Below are 20,136 nucleotides of genomic sequence, written 5' to 3'. Positions count from 1 at the left end.
TATGCAAATTCATAATAGTAAACTTTAAAGGCATTAAGAACAACTATATTTGTTTTCTGTTAAGCTATTTTCAGTTTCCATCAAGCAGCTGATGCCAAAGTGAGATGCTGCCAGCTCAAGTGTTAAAGTTCAAACACATTTTATTTTCCTGTTCATTAAGCTCGGGAGATTAACCTTAATTCCAGTTTTGTCCAATGCACCATCAGCTCCGTCAACATAACGTCATAGGTTCATTCTTCTGTCCTACTGCCCTTTGCAAAGTGACAAATAGAGAAACGTTTCTCACACTGATTATTTATTTAGTCTAAATGCTCATGGTGGAGTGCCTGTGCATGCAATTGGGATAGGAAACTACTGTCACTGAAGAATTCATCAAAACCAGGGCAAATATGCATCGCATTCCTCACGTGAGCGTTTCCATTTGTCAGGCTGTCTGTTATCCATTCAAGCGTGTTGGATGAGTTGGAATGTGCCAAAGAGGGAACACTGTCTATTTTCAGCCATCCTCTGCATTTTTCCTCGTAAAAAGACTGCATGCTACTTCATGAGTCATCTTTGCAAACTCTGCTCAGACTTGCATGGCTCTGAATGGATCTTAATAATTAGTGCTGGAAAGAAAGACAAACATCCTTGTTTCCTGGATCTGCGTTCAGAAGATGCTGTGAAATGTTTGCGCACCAAAAAGTACTTCAAGAAGGTATTATTCTTATTAAAGCAAGGAACGGGGCCACAGGATGTATCAACAATGCCTAATCAATTTTCCATATACAAACATTGGTAATGGCTGATAAGATTGTGAAGTTGATAGAGATACAATTGTTGGAGCTCAGCTGACACTGAAAACTATATTATATCAGAAAACGTCTTTCATAGGACTCTTATCACTTGTTATCACAGCACTTCAAGAGTTGGCCTCACTATTGGCAGGTAAACCAGCAAATGCTGAAATTCACTGAAAAAAAAAAAAAAAAACATAAAATGTTGGCGAGACTTTCACATTCATTCGCACTTTCTTGGCTCTCTTTCCTACTTTGAGACAACTTGCGTCCCCCAAGTTCCCCTTACCCTCCTTAGCCTCTCATTTTCTCCTCTGCTCCTTTGTCTTTCCCGCAAAATGATAAGTGACTAAAGACTAAAGGGCTTACCACTATATTATCACAGTTAGTGACACAAGATGACAACAAATGCAGTAATGTGAAAATCGACAGCATACAATACCAGACAAGTCACTATAATTTGTTTGTTAGCAACAGTCTTTTCTTTTGGTTAACATCCATTAATGGCAATACTGATTATATTTTTTACACCATCTAACACTAGACTCTATCTTAGAAAATTAGTAGGGAACTAACGGTATGAACCTCTTATCTCTTATCACGATTATACTGACCAAAATGATCACGGTTATCAGTATTTTCGTCGTATTGTTAAAATGTGCTTGAGATGTTAAAAAAGTACAGATAAATAAATCACTTCACCTAGTTTTATATTATTATTTATATATGTTAAAATAAAGCTTTGAAAAAGTTTAATAAAAAGGTGAACCACACATCTCAGCCTTCAAATAAAGAACATATATAAGTCAAAATGATAATTGCTTAGTAAATTATTATATGTATTGTATCTGCTCCATAAATAATTCTAGATTACTTATCTGAATTGTTTAAATGTGTAGAATCCACATAAGCTTGTTTTTCATGCATCAACCGGTCAAAATTGACAGGATGGCATGCAAATTCGGTCTGTTCTTCGGCCAGACAGAAGCTGCTCAAAGACTAAATGTAAATATAAGTCTCTGTAAATCCACTCTCTGACAGCAGGTGGCGCTTATGGAAAAGCAGCACTGCGATTAAGAAGATTTTCTTTAGGTATTACATCATGGAGCGAAGATGAAAACAAAATGCCATCGAATCGTTTCTGAAGACAGTCAGAACAAGTTACATTCATATAATTAATTTATTTATGAAGTCATTTGTGTAATTCCCTTAGCACTCTTTTAAAACCTCCCAGCTTTTCCGCCCTGTTTTAACTCAAAACGAAACTCCTCTACATGTTGTGAGCAAGTGAGACTGTTACTGAAAACTGTGCTTTATGCTGGACAGAATTTATTTATCTCAAGTTGTTCAAATTGTGGTAATCGAATACAGTTTTAACGATAATTCAAAGGTTGGGGAATTTTATCTTGATTTATCGTCAAACAGGTAATCGTTACATCCCTAAAACTGAGTAAACTGCTGTACCATATCAACCTATTGATACATTCAAAACTTGAACCTCATTTTCATTAATTATAATAAAGCTGATATAAAATGAAATATACGTATTAGATTAAAAAAACTTACATGACGACAACAAAACACAGAAAACGTTGTCTTATCAAATAAACAATTAAGATGAGTTTAAAAATTTAAAAACACATAAAATTGCTCAATTAAGTTCAACTAAATGAAAATATACAAATAAAACCTGATTAAAAATATAAATACATACTATAATAGGATATAAATAATACTAAACTAACACTTCTTTTTCAAAAGCTAGTTTGCTGCTGCCTCAGCATTATAAGGTTTCAGAGTCAGAGAGTCGTAAATTTTCATTTCTTTTCAATCGCTCAAATATGCAAACACAACATCTGGTTGGCATATGTGCGTTTGTGTGTGTGTGTGTGTTTGTTTTGGCACTGAATATTCATATATGAAAACTCGTGGTTGGAAAAAAATCTCAGAAACCATCATATTTTCATAAATGGTAATTTTAGCAACATTTGGTACCGATTTGTAATACGGTCTTGTAATGCCATATAAACAAAATGTGAAACTTTGAATGATAGTCTTTCACTGTAGAAGTTTTGCTGCAGGATATTCATAGTATTCCTTATTATTCTCGTGTAATATGTATTGTAACTGCACTTAATGCAAAGACAATGGTTACATGCATGATTAATGTTGCATGTTATTAATCAGCAGTCACTAGTTTTAAAATATTCATATATTGCTAATGTTATTGTAATCAAATAATAATAAAACACATAATAATAATAGCCTAAGGTTTACACACAACAGAAATTTGTATCAATTTCTCAAAAATCTCCAGTAGTAAATGTTGTATTTCTTTATTTAAAGACTATTAAACCTACGAGAGTCATACTGGCCGTATTGTTGGGAAACGCTGAAGGGTGTTATGGGTACGGAGGGCTGTTTTTAACATTGATTATCAGCTCTATGTTTATCTTCACCAGATGTGCCATCGTTTTGTTGCGTTCGAGCCAGCCGTCCTGAACAACAACAGGCCACAGACTAAATAATATATAAGGGGATTGCTCTGATATATAATTTACCACTGGCTTGTGGTCAGCGTTTAGCTCTGGGTTTTTCACGCTGTGGGTTTGACATGGAGAAGGTGCATTTTTGTGGTTGAGGAAAAGTCGAAGCATTGGGTTTGGTGAGGGCTGATGAAGCTGGAATTATAACTCTGCTCTTTTGGCTCTGTCACAAAGAACCGCAGGTGCATCTGCTTCGTGAGAGGTTCGGAAAGCAAACGCGTCTTACAGCAGGATAAAATAACATAAGTTAAAGATGAAATGCCGTGTTATAGTATTGTTATTGCAGTATTGTATTGGCATATAATATAACTTTTTTGTGTGTGTGTGTGTGTGTGTGTATGTAGCATTGAAATTAAGGCCTGATATTAAGTGATTTCACTTAGTGTTGACAGTGTAAGGTCCACACACTGGCCCAACGACTGAATCCATGGTTAAATATATCCTGCATGAATGACTTTTGGCGCTTCTGCAAAAATAATCTTAGTTTAATATAATTTTGGTTTCAAATTTTATTCTGACTCTCTGTATAATTCAATCTGACTCCAATTGTGAATGACTTTTAATTTTACAATCTTTTCGATATAACAGATGATAATAGATACATTATTCTAAGAATCCCATATTTTCAGTTTTTTTGTTCATTGGGGACTGTTATCATGTGCTATTTCTTCTCTTGAATATTAGTGAATTGTATTGTTTTATCACTGGATAGGAATCTTGAATTCAGTTTTGTTAAAATCCATCCTTACAACAGAATATTTGGCAAAACTGTACTGGTTTATAAAGTTGTTTACCAATACCAACAACAACAAAAAATAACATTAGTATTAACCAACATTTATCCCTGAAACAACCGCTTCACACTGAGTTCACACTGTCCAAACACAGTTTAAACACACACAGCCTTTAAGTGGTTTTAAGGTCAGTGGCCTTTACCAGACCAGCAGAAAAACACACGACTCTAGGAAAAGCTTGATGATAACACGTAGAAGCTCTTCACTGAACGTGAAAGAAGCTGCACCTCGCTGCTGAATCTGACAGCTTCCTGAGAATGGAGAACATAGAAGCCATCCGTGTAACAAACTACGTCAAATAAAAGAATAACCACTGCTGCCCTCAGGATTGGACCTCAAAGACTTACATGTACAGGATTTATCACATACTGTGTGATTAAAGTCGCAACTCGGGTTATGAGACTTTTAAGAGATTATTAGCCTGTGTTTCAGATCAATTGTGAGCGAAAAACATTGTGGATCGGTGCAGCGCTGCTATAAAGAAGCATAAAAAGTGATGGCAACAACTCCAGCCTGTGGTTTTGAGAAGCCAAACGCTTCAGACGTTTTCAGATGCAGTGAGGCACATTCCTATGTTCCCAATTACCGAGAGATCTCAGATAATAATGATGGCAAAACCAAATGGAAAAAGAAATCCGGCAAGCTCTCACTGCTCTGTAGGTTATAGACTTATTTTTCCTCTCTGAAAACTGATTTACTGTGGAGGATTGATAATTATAGGTGTCGTTTTGACTGAAATATGTGTCTCTCAGTTATTCTACACATAATCTTCTACAATCAGGCTACTCAGTTATGGGTTACAGCTGCCAGGAATACTGACAACTCCTGAGCATTTCTCTGAGCAGTGCCTCTATATGTGAAGAAACGCACATCTCTAGATGCTTAAGAAATCTGATAACGATAATGTTAAAGGACAAACCTAGGGCTTAACTACCTAAGGTCGGGCATACACTGTGCCATTTTCATCCGAGTTTGAGTCGAATTCTGACTCGTGCAACTCTTTTTCAGGTCGGGCTTTTTCATAATTTCCGTGCGTCCTTTGTCGTGCAGTGTTCGTGCAGTGTACAAGGGGAAACGAGAGGCGATTAAACTCTCCCGGCCGGCAATCGGTTGGTCGGATGGATTTCTGACATGTCCGAAATTTTGGTCGCCTCTCGTGAGGTATCGCACTATTGAAGCAGGGCTACGAAACAATTTTCCGCGTTTCCCTCACTGCGCGTGTAGTGTGGACTGAAGTGATGGAGGGAAAACTTGTGGAGTTATGGCAAAGAAAAATAGAAAAAGAGGGACGAAAACGCCTGCTTACCTCCAGTTCATGTTGCAAAATGGATAAACCATATTGGCCTCAGCCTCCGAGCCACCTGCACGTCTAGATATTTTTTTTTGGGACGTTTCAGCACACAGAATTGCGCATATCACCAAAGCAGTGCGTTTATCCCGGGAAAGCATGTTTATTCAGAATCCGCCACAAACATCCGGGTTCTGAGGGATCCTACGTGTTGATTCGGTTGATTCCTCACGTATAGTGTGAGCAGTCAAATCGCAACTCGACGATCAGACCGTACAGTGAGCGCATAAAAATTGTGAGCTTTGGCTTTACATCGCATGCGATCTACTCGTACAGTGTGAGTTGGTACCTTGCCGAAATCGCACAGAAATCGCACAGTGTATGCCCGCCTTAAGGGTTAAATGTGTGTTAATTATTTAACCATCATTGGGAGTACTGTCACAGTCATGGCAGTCTTTTTTTGTTTTCATCTGTTGTCCGTTGATTAGTTAATTCAGTTCACCTGTGTTGGATTAGTTACCCTCCTCACCTGTCTGTTTCTTGTTATCTCACCCTACTTAAGTTCCCTTTTCAGTTCAGTTAGCTGTCAGTTATAAGTTGTGAATGCTTCTTGTTTTATCCTGTGTTTTGCATGAATCTTCATCATCTTGTATTACTGTGAAATGTTATTTGTATTACCTTTGTCTTTGTGCGCCTCTTTTTACAAGAGCATGATAGTTGTGCAGTTTAAAAGATACAGTTATAGAAAGCTGTCCTTTTGCTTTGATTATGTGTAAATCACCACGCATTGTGGTTTAGCACAGCACTTGTCCAAACTGACAGCAGTTGATGTGTCATTACGGGTGAGTCATTAAGACCGTGTGATTTCATTAACAAATTTATGTTCTGTCTGGAGCTAAATATGGGAAGATGATGCTCTGAAGTAAAAAAAAAAATAAAAAATAAGCATTGAGGTGAACTTTGAGGAACAATGTGTAGTGTAACTGTATTTTAATTCTTACACCAAATAGTGTTGCTTTAAATTTCAGCATCATAATTTTTTCACTGTAATGTTGTTGGCAATAAGGAGTTATGACAATGATGTTTTAAATGTTTGTAAGATGGATAAATGTCACATTCGAGACAGAAAAATCTCTTAAAGTTAAAGCCAACTGATCTTTCAATAAAAAGTTTGAAAAACTAGCATTATGATTTATTTAAAATTTAAGAGGAAGGAGAAGAAGACTTGCGGTTCAATTATATAATGTTCATAACTCTCACTTTCAATTTATCTTTTTCATTTGGCAATACTTTTCCACCATTGATGAACTCTCCGAGTCTTGTTGTGAGGTTTAGTGACTAAGGGTCTTGAATCGTGAAGATGTTTCCTGCTGTTGGGGATAACAGTTTAAAACCCAAGGAGCAGGTGGTGTCGTAATCAAGACCAGGAGTCAGAGATGAGTTCAATTAATAATAATAATTTTACTTAAGGAAATAGTTTGCAGTTTCATAGGCAGAAGTCAGCGTCAATACCCTCGCAGGAGTTCGTAAGCTGAACTGCCGTATAATACAAAATCAGTCATAGTTATACTCCAGACAGAAGACTTCAAATGCGTCAAAGCACTGGTCAGCAGCGATCTGATTGGTTCCAAAACCTAGATAAACTTAGACAATCTTCACATATGGTCATATACATCTTCAGCATATCTCCAGTGATTATAGCAGGCGTCAGCACGGTTGAAGAAGGCACCTCATCCTAGGTCTGGAATCCAGCAATGTTGGTCTCATCACTTTATGGGCACACACACACATACACAAACTCAGCCCTTATCTGCTTATTCCCAAGGTTTTCTTGCACTGGCAAGTCTTTTTATCACTACAGTTGGTTACACACAAAGGGCAGGCTGACATTAATCTTAAAGAATAAGAAGACAGGATAAAACAGAGTTCTTAATATCTAATGTCCGTTGAGACATGTTAGGAGACAGCATGTCTCTCCCATGGCACATAGAAGAGGCCCCCTGGTCCGTTTTAGCTGACCTGGTGACCCTAGGAAAAAGAATACTCACACACATGTCCATGACATGTAAAACCTGTCAGTTCTAGGAAGGAATAATATGTTTCTAAGTAAGCATGCATCAATCTATAGTTATATAGATGGCTTTCTTCATTTAATCACATCATACAACAATCTTGGAGGTTAAATACTGATCAAACACTTGATTAATAATCACACAATATTAATGAGATAATATATTCTGAAGAAAGGATATAATCAGCGTCAGAATCTCCATCCTCTCCTTCAGTCCCCCGTTTTAGACCGGTATGGAGTCCAATACTCCACGTCTGGTCTATCCAGTGAGGCCACTACGGAAGGTGGAGTGGTGACGCGTGTTTCCCCGAGGGGTCACACTTGTCTCTTCACCCTATCATGGACAAGCTGGATACTAATTAATCCAGTCCCCATGCTTAGGGCTCTCCCTGCCCTTCCACTCACAACAGGGCGTTGACGTCATCCTTCATCAGCTGCTGCAGACTGTTGGTCAGCTTCCGCAGTCGCAAATCTTCCTCCACCGGGTTAACAGTCCTGCAAGCAGATTTGAACACATAGGACAGACAACAGCGTACCAATCCCCACGCAACCAAACACAGGACAATAATTCCCACAAATCCTCCAAAAACATACAAGCCATAATGAAAGATTCCAATAAGCGCGTCCTCTGAGGCTTCCACAAAATCATTCCAAGCTTCTTCAACAAATTCTTCTACAGACTCGGTTACATCTGTAAATATAGCCCCTACTGTGAAAGCAAACATCCATGCTATTGCTAACGCCGTGGGTTCTTGAGGATCTGACAAGAAAGGGGTACCTGTTGATCGGAGCCATACTGAATTCAAATATTCATAGCCAGCAAACACATCATTAGTCTTGACCTGTTTTAAGAAATCATTAATGTATTTCTTACTTGCTTGCTGCGATTTTACTTGAGGGTAGTATTCTGTAGATGTAGTCATATTAGTAACACAATACTCTGTCTCGGAACAATCTGTCTTTTTACACTTCTCAACTGGGTTCCACTCAGGACCTATAGTATGGACAGCCTTATGATGCAGACAATGACTTAAACTCCACCCATCATGTAACCCTCGTAACTCTTGAACGGAGGGAATTGGCCTTAAAAATTGACGAAACTGTTTCTCCCTGTCGAACCACTCATCTCCCATAGCAGCATCAGATACCTGTGGCCACATGTAGACCTGATGGGGCTGGAAATCTTTCCATACAAAATCCTCCGTGGATCGAGGAACCCGCATGGTGGTCTTTCTGCTGGCAATCATTTCTAAACACAAATGAAACATATTCAACTGCATCCAAGCAGTGACATTATAGACCATTGAGGTGGGGCTATTACACCTACTTTCAAGATGGTCATGTAGTTGTTCCATTTGAATGACGGATTGATTAGCCATTAACATAGCAACATCATACTGAAACAGCACATCTGCGAAATTTGCCCATGTATAATCTGGCCGCACAAAAGATGCGTTGCAAATTTCCATTGGAACCTTTGCCCCTGGGGTACCTAAAATTTTGTTTATAATTACCGCACATTTGTCAGGCCGATGCGGAGGAAACGTCTGGACGAACCAATGTTTCACTTCCATACCCAGGCATCGTTCCACGTGCATGGTCTCCTTCCAAGGATCATCCAACTTAGTATACCTTGGCCAAGCGAGGGAAAGAGCATTAACATTTGGTAATCCATTTTTACTTCCATTTAGATCAAAATTATCCTTATCAGTCTTATCAATTCGTCCTAGTCTATCACACACTGCTCCATAAGATCTGTTTTTATCCCACCTGACAAGATGAACCTTTTCTGGCTGCAAAACATTCCATCGTCTCAGAAATTTGTCATTTGCAACTAACTTATATGTGTCAGAGCTGGGATCATCTCGAACAAAAATATTTCTAGACAGATAGCTTTGTGCTACATCCCTTACTGCCTTATTCGAGTAAAGATGGTCCTTAACCTTGGGCAGATAATATGACACAATATGACGTGGATCAGGCGCAATAGGGTATAAAGGTAACTTCACTGCTTTTCCTCCAATCTCTATCTGAGCATGCTGTAACTCACCCCCATTGTCTCTCCTGCTGCGTTTAGGAGTGGCAGGTGTTTTCTGATTTAATACATACTTGCGGTGCTTGTCTATTGCTACTGGACAGTCACTATGGTTTCTGCCAACTACGGTGATGGGAATCCAACTAAGGGAACTATAGTTTCCATCAAAAACATCCACATCACCATTGTTCCACCAGCGGCCTTTCTGCATGATGAGGGTATTCTCTGGATAATTTGGGGAGTGACCGAGCCAATAGGTCACTGTGTCATTGCCGTCGAACCTATAACAATGATTCTTAACCTTCTGATACATAGTAGGAAGCAAATTTAGACCCTCTGTAGAATTTAGGCATGGGTATCTAACCCAAGAAGGACGGCAGTCGGTCATTTCACAATCCCAATTTGTTGAGAACGCATGAAAACGTCCTGTTGAGAGAGAGATTTGAATCCAGAGCAGAAATGATAAAGCAATCAAAATTAACATTACAATTGAGAGCGGAATAACCAATCGAATGAACGCTCGTCTAAGTTTCAGACGTCTTTCTCTGCGTGCTTCTTCATGAAGAATCAGCAGCTTCAGCACATCATCAGGTCCGGACATCTGAAACAGTCAAGTCAAAATTTAGGATAAACCCGTACATTTTACTTTTACCTATAACGCCTAAGGTTGACTACGAGGTAGCATTCTGGTTGTAACATTTCTCGAGGGGCTTCACCTGAGACCAGTGTCTCCATACTGTACCAAGCGCTCCTCTGTCAAGAAGAACAGAAGTGTTAGTAGTTAACAAAACTTGATAGGGCCCATCAAACTTCGGACCCAGAGGGGTTACTATTTCCCTCCGCATCATTACTGTATCTCCAATTTCTGGAAGAACAGGCAATGTGGTTTGCTCTTTGTTATCTTGTTCAGCTTGTCTGATGCTGACACTTACTCGTGTATCACGTAAGCAATTATCCAAGGTTTTTAGATAATTTTGCAGAGCATCTTTCAAAGGGCCCGAGGGTCCCTCATGTTGCAATGGTGCATCCCATGGCAAACGCATGTAACGACCTGTCATGATTTCAAAAGGGCTGATCTGTGTGGTTTTATTTGGGCTAGCTCTCATACTAAACAGTATCATTGGTATTGCTGCGTGCCAACCCTTTCCCCACTCCAAAGCTCTCTTCCTCAGGGAAGTTTTCAATGTTCGGTTAGCTCGTTCAACTGAACCACTTGACTGAGGCCTAAAAGAAATGTGGAAATGTTGTGTGATCCCCATTAATCTCATAGCCTGTTTCATCACTTTCCCTGTGAAATGTGTGCCCTGGTCTGAATCAATCTGTAAAGGAAGTCCCCATCTGGGGAATACTTCAGTCAACAGAATTTTTGCAGTTGCGTCTGCGGTGCAATTTCTCAGCGGAAAGGCCTCCACCCATCTAGAAAACAAATCAATAATCATTAAGATGTATGAAAAACCTCCACTAGGGGGCAATGGACCTATGAAATCAATTTGCAAATGTGTCCAGGGTCCCTGAGGGCGAGGGGCATGTCCCAAGGGAATCTTAAGCTTAGAAGGAGAATTTACCTTGAGACATACCAAACATCTTTTACAGAAATCTGTGCAAGCGGTTCTCAGCTTGGGCCACCACCATGTTTTTGAAATCATTGCATGTAGCTTTTCAGGACCTGCATGTGCCAAACCATGATATAAAGACATTAATTCAGTACGAGCAGAAGAAGGACATACAAATCGATCATGAAATTTCCAAAGTCCATCAGAAGTCTTTAGTGCCCCTAACTTAGCCCACTGTTCAGTTTCCTCTGGATCATTAGTGTCATATAACTCAAAGATGTCTCTGGTTGGTGCTTCTCCCTCCTGGGGAGAAAGAGGTACTACACTCACAACTTTTTCAGTACGTTTTGCAGCCCCCCTGGCAGCAGCATCTGCAGCCCGATTTCCTTTGGCTTCTGGTGACTCCTCCTGTGAATGTCCCGTGACTTTGATCACAGCTCCAGCAGCAGGCAGTTTGCAGGCCTCCATTAGTTCAATGACCTGCTTCTGATGAGAAATAGGAAGACCAGCAGTAGTCCCCGACGTTGCCACACAGGTCCAAAATCTACAGCGACCCCATAAGCATAACGGCTATCTGTATACACATTTAGACGTTTCCCCTTGCCCAACTGCAGGGCACGGGTCAGGGCAATGAGTTCAGCTACTTGAGCTCCACCACCTGCAAGAGAACCACAGTCAACTGTTTCACCGTGCTCGTTTACCACAGCCCATCCAGTGTATCGTGTACCATTCTCATAAAAACTGGACCCGTCGACGAACAGTTTCATTGCATCTTGCAGTGGCTCGGTATCCAGTGGGCTCCGAGTGTCGTTCTCAATCAGCTGTGCACAATTGTGAGCAGTTCCTTCTTCTGGCATAAGGGATGCAGGGTTGATTACATTGTCAGCATCAATCAAGATTTCAACATTTTTGCTCAAGAGGGTTGCTTCCCACTTGGCTCGTCGTTGATTTGAAATTGTACCCAGGCGTGTGTTTGTAAGTAGTTTGAGTATCTGGTGTCTGGTGTGCAGTACCACTTTCTGGTGCATGACGACCTCCTCTGTTGCCTTGACCGCCCATTCAGCACAGTCGCAGATCAGCAAGCATGGATGCTGTCCGGCCATGGAAACAGGAATAGTGGTCGAGAAGTACCCCACCATGCCGTAAGACGTTCTTCCAGGAACACGCTGGCCCAGGGCAGCTGAGTAGGATTTCTTCCCTACCCAAGTCCATAGGTGAAAGGCCCGCCGGGCATCGGCGTGTCTAAGTGCAGGACAAGAAGAAAGAGTCTCTTTGATACTCACAAACGCCTCTTCCATCTCCTCTGTCCATTCGATGAGCTCCTGTCCAGGCTTCCCTCCCTTCAGTGCTTCTGTGAGGGGCTTAGAAAGTTCATTATATTCAGACACATACTGGCGGCAGTAATTCAGAAGTCCCATTACCTGCCTTAGACCAGTCACGGTGTTAGGCTTTGGCAGTTCGACGATAGCCTTGACCCGTTCAGGAGTGATGCGTCTGCCATGGACTCCAACGATCTGTCCCAGATACGTCACCTCGGATCTGGCCAACTGCACCTTCTGCAAATTAATCTTAAACCCTCCCTGGTTCAAAGTTTTCAACACAGTCTGAACAGCATTCAAATGTTTAAGCTTAGTAGGACTACAGATCAAAAGGTCATCCACGTACTGAAGTACGACAGACCCATCAGTTTCAAGTTCTTTTCGAATAGGATCAATGAATGAAGCCAATACTTGATTGAACAGACTGGGCGAGTGGCAGAACCCTTGAGGCATTCGAGTCCATGTCCATTGTCGTCCAGAACAGGAAAATGCAAATTTCGGTTGATCCTCTGGTGCTAAGGGACAAGTCCAAAAGCCATTAGCAATGTCTAAAGCAGTAAAATAACAGTGCTCAGATCCAATCTCATTCAAAATAGTGGCTGGGTTGGCCACCAGGGGGTGCATTGGAGCAGTAACTGCATTCAAGGCGGTATAATCAATTGTCAAACGCCAACTCTTATCAGCTTTCTGTACTGGCCACATAGGGCTGTTCGTGGGGGCGGAGCATGGCACAATTATCCCTCGTTTATGTAACTCATTAACAACCTGTTCAGCTCCTAAGCGAGCATCGTTTTTCAAAGGATATTGGCGTTTGGCATCATGCATGGGACCTGGGATGCGGAGTGGCTGAATGTTTGCCTTACCACAATCAAATTTGTCTTTAGCCCATACATTAGGAAATTTAGAAATTAGGTATTTCCACTCAGGTCTAGTCTCTGTCATATTTGAGGCACTTACAGCTCCAGCCACTGCACATCCAGCTCCATGGTGTGGCCTTGCATGAGATAAGCGGAGTACTTCATTGCAGCCAAGCACAAGCTTATCTGTAGAAAGCAAAACATCAGCTTCAAGATTATTCAGAATGTCAACACCAATTATGGTTCCCACAGTATTTTTCCCAACCCAGAATTCTGTCCAAAACACTTTCTGAGAGTCTGCAATAGAGAGAGGAACAGGAACAGATTTATAATACATTTCTTTGCCATTCAATCCTTCAATGTACATAAAATCAGAAGTAGTTTCCAAATTAATGTTGGTGATGCTAACTTGAGCCCCAGTATCAATTAATGCTATACATTGCCGGCCTCCTAACAACGCATGAATATAGGGTCTAGGGTCAGTCACATCACAAGAACCGGAGGCCGCTGACCCCTAGTCCTCGACCAGTTTCTTCAGCTTGGCAATGTCAGCATCAGACAGAGTCAGCCGATGTGGCTGCCTGTCCCTTCTACCCTTTTTGAAGTTAGATTGGGACAGATTAACTCGACATTGTGTATGTACATGCCCTTTCTTATGGCATCGGCTGCATTTCACAGGTTCTTTAGGACAATTACGGCTGAAATGCCCAGGCTGGCGACAATTATAACAACTGACCTCGGGTGGATTTGTTTCCGCTTCAGCCCCTGCGGCTACCGCCGCGGGGTGAGCACCTGGTTCACTCTGCAGACGACTCCAACTTACTGCACTCCACTGGAGCAGGGATTCCCAATTTGGAATGTTAACAGAGCCTGAAATGAGCAGATCTCGATAACGTTTAGTCAGTCCGCTTATAGCGGATTCAATGATGATCGCTGAATCATAATCCTCATTATTATTATTAGCAGCACAGTAATTTTCATATGCATTACGAAAACGTTCAACATATTCTAAAGGACTTTCGGTGGGTCTCTGCTTAATTTGGGTCACACTAGTCCAGGGAAAGGAGCCCCTCCCTAACAGATCTTGCACCTGCTCTTTATATTCTCGGTATGCTATACAATACTCATCCCAATTAGTGGGAACGAGAGGATCAATTCTGATAGTTTGAACTCTGCCTAATTTACTGTGGGGCACAAGAGTTTCTACCATGTATTGAATGTCTGCAATTCCTAAATTTTGTTGTCTAGCTATAGACTCTAATTTATCCCATGACACCTTATTTGGACTAAATAATTTGAAAGGTTCGATGCCACTCAACAAATTATTTTTCTCAACCGCGGTGAGTCTATTCCACTCCCCTATTTCATATCCTGCACCCATTTCAGTGTTTCTCTGTTCCTCAGCAACAGCTCTAATGGGCGCAGCAGACACCCCTCCCCGGGAGGAGGGGGCCCCGCCTCGCTCAAGAGGAGGAGAGAGAGGAACACCAATGTTTTCAGCCTTCTGGTTGACATTTGCATATGGCGTAGAAACCTCAGTTACATCTGGGTAAGGGGGTGGCGCCCCAGAAATAGCAGCATCCAGTAACCTCCTAGCAATACTATAAGGCGAATCACTCTGATTATCTGTTTGGGTATGAGGGGCGGAGCCGGTTACGGCAGCCGCCTGCACAGTCAGAGAAGGGAGCTCAGGAGCAGAGGGAAAAGACACATGTGGAACCATATTACAAGCCTCACTCTGCTCGGCCTTTTTCATGACAACGGATAGCCCTGTAGTAAAACCACTCAGATCTTTCCCTATTTCAATCCCTGAAATCTCAGCCATGAGATCACTTTTGGCACGTAAATCTTTCCAGCATTCGACTACTGCGGGAATTGTGCCATCTTCAGTTAAGGGAATTCCTCCCTGTTTACAAATCCATGAATAAGCACATACAGCTAAGAATTTATGTTTTTCTGGCTCTTTCTTAGACTGTAACCATCCTAACTGTTTTTCTACTTTCCAGTCTGAGTCAAATCCTTGACTGACCATACGCTTAATTAGTTCAGAGAATTTCTTTGAAGTCAAAGTTTCAGAACAAATCTGCTTACAGAGTTTGCTCGGATCTGTTTCAACAGATTCTGTTTTTGGAGGCTGCTTGTTACTTTTACCAGCCATTTCAAAATACTATATATCAAACTGTATATACGGAGATATGTTATTTATTGATATATATATATAGTAGTTTTAATTTCCTTATATAGGAAGCCCCTGAGAAATGCTAGCAGCAAACAATTTGAGGTATTAAATCTATAGCTTATCAAACAAATGGCTTAACTTCTGCGTCTGAAACTGCAAAGTATTTCTGACAACACCTGTCCACTAGTCATTAAAACATTTTAGCTCATTCGGGTTTGTTCAAAAATGCATCCCAGATCAATCAATACTTTCCCTTACCTATATCTCTATCTCTCTATATATATGCGCATATAGATTATCTAGGTATTTATTTTAAAAATTCTAATTTTTGGATACTCTGTACCCTAACCACTGATCTGTCCTGTTTCTAAGCTCGGGGCGCGCCCCTGTCTGTTCAAACGAGTGGTCAAGAGTTGAAAGAGCGAGATACGTCTAGAACCCCCGTCTAGCGTCTTACATTCCTTTCTGAATTTCCAAATCCTTAATTGGCTACCCCCCTGGCCGTAAATGCACTTTGCCTTGGCTATCAAATGCTATACCCAGCACTGCCTGTTACGGCCTTTGTGCTTTTTAAGAATGCGTTTTCGTCCTCCCCTGGACTGTGCACACCTAAAACACAAACTTTCACGTCTATCTTTAAGACCTATAGGTGTGCACCTGTTCCCTCTGTAATTGTACACATCTGAAAAATATCTTATATCAAGACCTACGATGTATACTTGTACCCCTTAACTCACAAGGTTACTTATTTACAGGTATATGTGACACAATTTATTTTCTCCACCCCCGGAGTTAGTGTCTACCCCCTCACGTCTGAGTGAGTCTATCGTTCTTTCTTCTCTTGACCCCCGTTCTCCACAGACAGTCCCTAACCAATGATATTAAATATAAAATCTTTCCTACCTTTTGGTTTTTGATGATTGATCAGGGATGTCACCAAAGAACGATTGCCCGCCGATCCTCCACCATTAAACTGTTGGGGATAACAGTTTAAAACCCAAGGAGCAGGTGGTGTCGTAATCAAGACCAGGAGTCAGAGATGAGTTCAATTAATAATAATAATTTTACTTAAGGAAATAGTTTGCAGTTTCATAGGCAGAAGTCAGCGTCAATACCCTCGCAGGAGTTCGTAAGCTGAACTGCCGTATAATACAAAATCAGTCATAGTTATACTCCAGACAGAAGACTTCAAATGCGTCAAAGCACTGGTCAGCAGCGATCTGATTGGTTCCAAAACCTAGATAAACTTAGACAATCTTCACATATGGTCATATACATCTTCAGCATATCTCCAGTGATTATAGCAGGCGTCAGCACGGTTGAAGAAGGCACCTCATCCTAGGTCTGGAATCCAGCAATGTTGGTCTCATCACTTTATGGGCACACACACACATACACAAACTCAGCCCTTATCTGCTTATTCCCAAGGTTTTCTTGCACTGGCAAGTCTTTTTATCACTACAGTTGGTTACACACAAAGGGCAGGCTGACATTAATCTTAAAGAATAAGAAGACAGGATAAAACAGAGTTCTTAATATCTAATGTCCGTTGAGACATGTTAGGAGACAGCATGTCTCTCCCATGGCACATAGAAGAGGCCCCCTGGTCCGTTTTAGCTGACCTGGTGACCCTAGGAAAAAGAATACTCACACACATGTCCATGACATGTAAAACCTGTCAGTTCTAGGAAGGAATAATATGTTTCTAAGTAAGCATGCATCAATCTATAGTTATATAGATGGCTTTCTTCATTTAATCACATCATACAACAATCTTGGAGGTTAAATACTGATCAAACACTTGATTAATAATCACACAATATTAATGAGATAATATATTCTGAAGAAAGGATATAATCAGCGTCAGAATCTCCATCCTCTCCTTCACTGCGTTTACTTTGCTTTTCATCAGGTTTCAGAAGTATCCGTTTCTCATAAAATGATGCATTCTAGCCAAATTCCAGCCGCACGTACCGTGGGTATACAAAAGAATCACCCCCTTTAAAATAATCACATTGTGTGGCTTAGATTTTTTTTTCTTATCCAGCTGTATTTACTCAGTGCATCTTATAACATCCAAGTGAAAGATATAACTCCAACATGTCAGAAAAAAGAGAGCCCAGACCCCACTGTAAATCTGTGGAATGACTTGAAGACTGCAATCCACAAACACTAACCAGCAAAATGAACCGTACTTGAGCAGTTCTGCAGAGAATAGCGGCAAACATTGCAAAGTCTAGATGTAGTAGAGACAGATACATACTGTATCCCAACATGCGATTCTTTTCTACACCTACTGTATGACAGATGTATCCTTTCAGTTACGGGATTTGTTTAAAATGTTTGCAGTTTGTTTTTTTTCAAGGCTCCCTGAGGCCATATTTCAGATAGCAGATCTTTTTCACTTGACGTCATAACCCAGAATGTCCTCAACAGTTAATGAATGCGGATGGACTTGCAAAATAACTCCCCAGACTTCAGCAGAACTGTTCAGATCATTCACCGCTTTGTGGAGATGTTGATTCTCTGTGCTGTGTATACAGAAATATCCGATGATCATGCATGTATCCCCATGGTGTCTTGTTTGCCTATATCCAAATTAGAGCGGTGCATTATCATGTTGTTTCACAACCTGGCGGGTTGCTAAGCAGGTGGACCGTTAACACCGAATGATACTCATTAACTCTTAAAATGGGACTTCCCCTTGAGTTACTCTTGTTTTATTCTCATTTACAGATGCCCGGTTTAGTGTCATGCCTTGGCGATCTAATAGTCACTGGAATCATCCTCCTGTTCTCTGACCACGTCCAGTCAGAGATATGGACCAATGAAGGTACGATCTGCATTTATTTGGGCCAAAGTGCTTCAGGAAAGCTGGCCATGTTAGCAATGTTGTTGTTGCTAGTATTTGGATTTGTGTTTTAGCATATGGAACTTGTCAAAGTCTCTGTAGCATGGCTTTGTTTAGACAAAGCAGAATGAAAATATACCAAGCCACTACACCAGATTTAGCATGTGCAAGGTTCATTTTAATCCATACCAGGAAAAAGCAAAGAAAAAATCGTTTCAGCCCGAAGCAGTTTTCATTTTCACATTCTGTGCCAGGTTGTTTAAATATCAAATGCATTTCCACCCATTTGCGCGGACATTACATGCCAAACAACCAATCATAGTTAGTATTTTGAGGCAACTGAAATAGACTGCGCATTTGACCAACAGAAACCTGGTCTAAAGTCTGGCGCAATATGTATTTGTTTTTGTTAATTAAAGAGCATGTTAGTAATACGTGCCTATAGGCAAGTGAACAACGTACGTACACTCAAACAGGGACATACAGCAGCGCACACAAATGCCAAATATTAAAAATGAAATTATTACTATGTAAAATATTATTATTGTGCCCTGTAGAGGGTTCCTTTCCTCTCTGGAGAAGCATTATTGCAAATGCCACCATGTAAATATGAATCTGCCATGGCACGAGCGCAACTGGCCTTTAAATGGAACGGGATATGAGACTCTGATTGGCTTATAGCACAATATGTCCAAAACACACCCATGATTCATTAAAAAAATAGTTACAACACTTTTGGACCATGGACCTGACCCTATGTGTTTTCAAGCAGTTTTACATTTATTCCAAAATAAGAACTCAAGGCAGTAACAATTTAAATGATATATCTTATTTGTGAGCTGATGTTTAGCTGTTCATTTAAAGAGTCATTAAATTTCAGTAAACACTGCTCACGGAAATCGAGAGGTACCTTTAAATTCACCAAGCTGATTGATCACTAAAACCCAAACACATCATGGTTTCAGGTCTTTTCAAGTTTTATTTTGAAGTAGTCTCACATAGCCAGACCTTCAGACTGAGGATATTTTTTCTGGAATCCATGGCAGATTTCATTGGCCAAGGCCCGCCCATGAGGCCATTTGACCGACATGACAAACAACCAATCATAGTTAGTTTCATTTCAGTGTCACGTTTCGAGTTAGTTTCATTTCAGTGTCACGTTTCGATGAATATTTCAAAACTCCTGAAATGTTTCCACTTTTGTGTGCCTTGTACATCAGACGTTCAGCCAACAGTCCATGGGCATGACGTCTGAGGCTGAGACTACCATATTTTTTGGACTATAAATCGCATCAGTCCAAAAATGCGTCATGCCCTCTCGCTGCTGTAGACGTTAATGTTTTCTCTTAGTTAATTTCTCTTGGCTCATTTCTTTTGGTTCATGTCAAATAAATTTTTTTAAATAAGTCGCACCTGATTATAAGTCGCAGGACCAGCCAAACTATGAAAAAAAAGTGCGACTTATAGTCTGGAAAATACAGTAATTTTGAAGCAATAAGCCGATGATATCTAAATGTACGTTGACACCACAACAATTGTACTAAAACAGATTTTTTTTTTTTTACTTTGTGTTTTTGAAATGTTTTGCTTACTGACGATGTTGTAAAAATGACCCCTGTTCACATGGACCCACAAATACAACTAAAAACATTGTATTATTCATGCCAGGCCAGTAGGTGGCGACATCACCATTTTCACAAATTCAGGATTACACCGAGACGATAATGGTATTGTTTGCCCGTTTTCAAAAGTTAGCATTTCAGGCCACCAAAACACTTTTTTTGTGTAAATGAACTGCCAAAATGCAATAGTTTATACAAACCCAAAATGCAAAAACAAACAAGAGGCAGGATTTATCACATTACCC

The 20,136-nt window shown here is 40.5% G+C and overlaps 2 protein-coding genes across 3 annotated transcripts in view; one reads left to right on the top strand and one right to left on the bottom strand.

The window, feature by feature from the left end:
* The window catches only part of LOC128021463 (ciliary neurotrophic factor receptor subunit alpha), a 42,317-nt gene that overhangs the window by 8,824 nt on the left and 13,357 nt on the right, over positions 1 to 20,136 (top strand). For both annotated transcript variants that reach the window (XM_052608698.1, XM_052608699.1), the window contains exon 2: positions 18,155 to 18,251. In XM_052608698.1, the coding sequence (XP_052464658.1) occupies positions 18,155 to 18,251 (97 nt within the window). The remainder of the gene's footprint in view (positions 1 to 18,154; positions 18,252 to 20,136) is intronic.
* LOC128021462 (uncharacterized) lies at positions 6,842 to 17,307 on the bottom strand. The gene is made up of 2 exons (XM_052608697.1): positions 16,322 to 17,307; positions 6,842 to 10,111 (listed from the first exon to the last, which is right to left on the bottom strand). Exon 2 carries the CDS (start codon positions 10,109 to 10,111, stop codon positions 7,877 to 7,879), a length of 2,235 nt encoding a protein of 744 aa, XP_052464657.1. The 5' UTR covers positions 16,322 to 17,307; the 3' UTR covers positions 6,842 to 7,876.

This window comes from Carassius gibelio, chromosome A10 (genome assembly GCF_023724105.1).
Source record: "Carassius gibelio isolate Cgi1373 ecotype wild population from Czech Republic chromosome A10, carGib1.2-hapl.c, whole genome shotgun sequence".
NCBI classification, from domain to species: Eukaryota; Metazoa; Chordata; class Actinopteri; order Cypriniformes; family Cyprinidae; genus Carassius; species Carassius gibelio.
The sequence above is the reverse complement of the archived record's forward strand: the minus strand, read 5'-3'. Positions and strand labels throughout refer to the sequence as shown.

Excerpts from the sequence above, each read along its gene's own strand:
- LOC128021462 (XM_052608697.1), bottom strand. The coding sequence starts at position 10,111 with ATGTCCGGACCTGATGATGTGCTGAAGCTGCTGATTCTTCATGAAGAA.